The 1,719-nt window shown below is 39.4% G+C and overlaps 1 protein-coding gene across 1 annotated transcript in view; it reads right to left on the bottom strand.

The window, feature by feature from the left end:
* LOC107747730 (uncharacterized protein C20orf24 homolog) overlaps positions 1-355 on the bottom strand; it is a 4,156-nt gene extending 3,801 nt beyond the window's left edge. The window contains exon 1 of the mRNA XM_016562322.1: positions 93-355. Coding sequence (XP_016417808.1) covers positions 93-200 — 108 coding nt within the window. The 5' untranslated portion in view covers positions 201-355. The remainder of the gene's footprint in view (positions 1-92) is intronic.
* Positions 356-1,719: the final 1,364 nt, after the last annotated feature.

Here is a 1,719-nt window from a genome sequence, read left to right as displayed (position 1 = left end):
ACACACACACACACACACACATCTGCCAGGACATGTTAAAATAGATACATCCATGGCATGACTGGAGCATGAGATATGAGTGTACAGCAGACCTTCTCGCCCCACACTGCTTTGCAGCTGATGGCTTTGCTCCATGTGGACTGCTTCAGTCCGCCGTTCACCGCATGAACCTCCTCTTTCCGCTTCCAGCTGCTCGTCATGACGCTCCGTCGCCGCACACTCGAGAAAACACGCGCTCCGATGATTGAAGACTTGAAACGGATTGTAAAATCTTCCGCAAGCGCTCAGATCTGCTGCTTCTCGCCCCACATTGACACAGCTGAGGGAACTGGCTCTGTGCGCATGCGCGGCGAAGCCATGACCTTGCCATGCCGTCCAATGAGCGAATGCGACGTCTGCACGGTCAGCCAATGAGAGCGCAGAACGCTTCTCTGACGCATGCGCCCTCCACAGGTAAGCGACATCAGAGAGAGATAGTAAAGGAGAGAAATGAATGAGTTCAGAGAAAGAGTTAATTTGCATGTTTTGTTTCTTTCAATACAATGTATAATGTGCATAATAAATAATTGCATTTACAAGAACTGAAGGCAAAATCATAGAAATAGCGACGAGAAATAATGAATAATTCAAACAATTAAGTTATCGTTTTCCCCAATTTGAGATTTTATTTAATTATTTATTTACTTATTTAATGTTTTTTTCCAGTGTTGGGCTAATAGTGTTAGATAAAGCTTATGTGACAGGTTTTGTGAGTCACAAAACACACGTGCATCTTTCACAGAGTTACACGTTGTGGTTGCATTTATGGTATCTTTAGTTATTAGAAATATATATTATTGTAAAGAGGCAAAGGACTCTGTCCTGTTGAAAATTGTGTCTTTAATATTTTTATTATGTAGAAAATGCTATAGAAAGAAACCAGTGGATATTCTAAATATACTTTGCTGCGCGTTACTGATCTATAATAGAGAACATAATATATAGATCAGTGGTAACAACTCGTCCTTGTTCAAGCCTCGGTCCCTCCTCTTCATTAAGACAGCGATATCTAACCCTTATTGCGGGTGTAAACCGGGGCCGCAGGGGGCGCTAGAGGGCCCGCGGAGAGTTTGACAGAATTTTTTTTCTTTTCTTTTTTTTTTGTATTAAGCAATTAGCCATGTACAGCAAACGTGGCAATATCAGTGCATTTTTACATTAGAATATATACATATATATACAAAACAGGTGCATGAAGAAATACACACACACACGCATACACATATGTGTGTGTGTGTGTAAAAATAAATAAATAAACATAAAATGAGCAGAATATTTATTGCATTTTTTCCCATCAATTTGTGGGCTTTTGTGTACGAAATAAACTCATTACAAAATGCACAAAACGTTGGTTTCACTTTCAAGTACTTAGATTTGTTTATATAAAATTTTCCCAGCAGAAGTACGTTATTAAAGGGGTCATATGATGTTGCTAAAAAGAACATTATTTTGTGTATTTGGTGTAATGAAATGTGTTTATGTGGTTTAAGGTTAAAAAAACACATTATTTTCCACATACTGTACATTATTGTTTCTCCTCTATGCACCGCCTTTCTGAAACACGTAGATTTTTAGAAAACTCATCGGTCTGAAAAGCAAGGTGTGCTCTGATTGGCCAGCTATCCAGTACGTTGTGATTGGCCGAATACCTCAAGCATGTGACGGAAATGTTACGCCCCT

This window comes from Sinocyclocheilus rhinocerous, unplaced genomic scaffold (genome assembly GCF_001515625.1).
Source record: "Sinocyclocheilus rhinocerous isolate Xijiao unplaced genomic scaffold, SAMN03320098_v1.1 scaffold1821, whole genome shotgun sequence".
NCBI lineage: Eukaryota > Metazoa > Chordata > Actinopteri > Cypriniformes > Cyprinidae > Sinocyclocheilus > Sinocyclocheilus rhinocerous.
The sequence above is the reverse complement of the archived record's forward strand: the minus strand, read 5'-3'. Positions and strand labels throughout refer to the sequence as shown.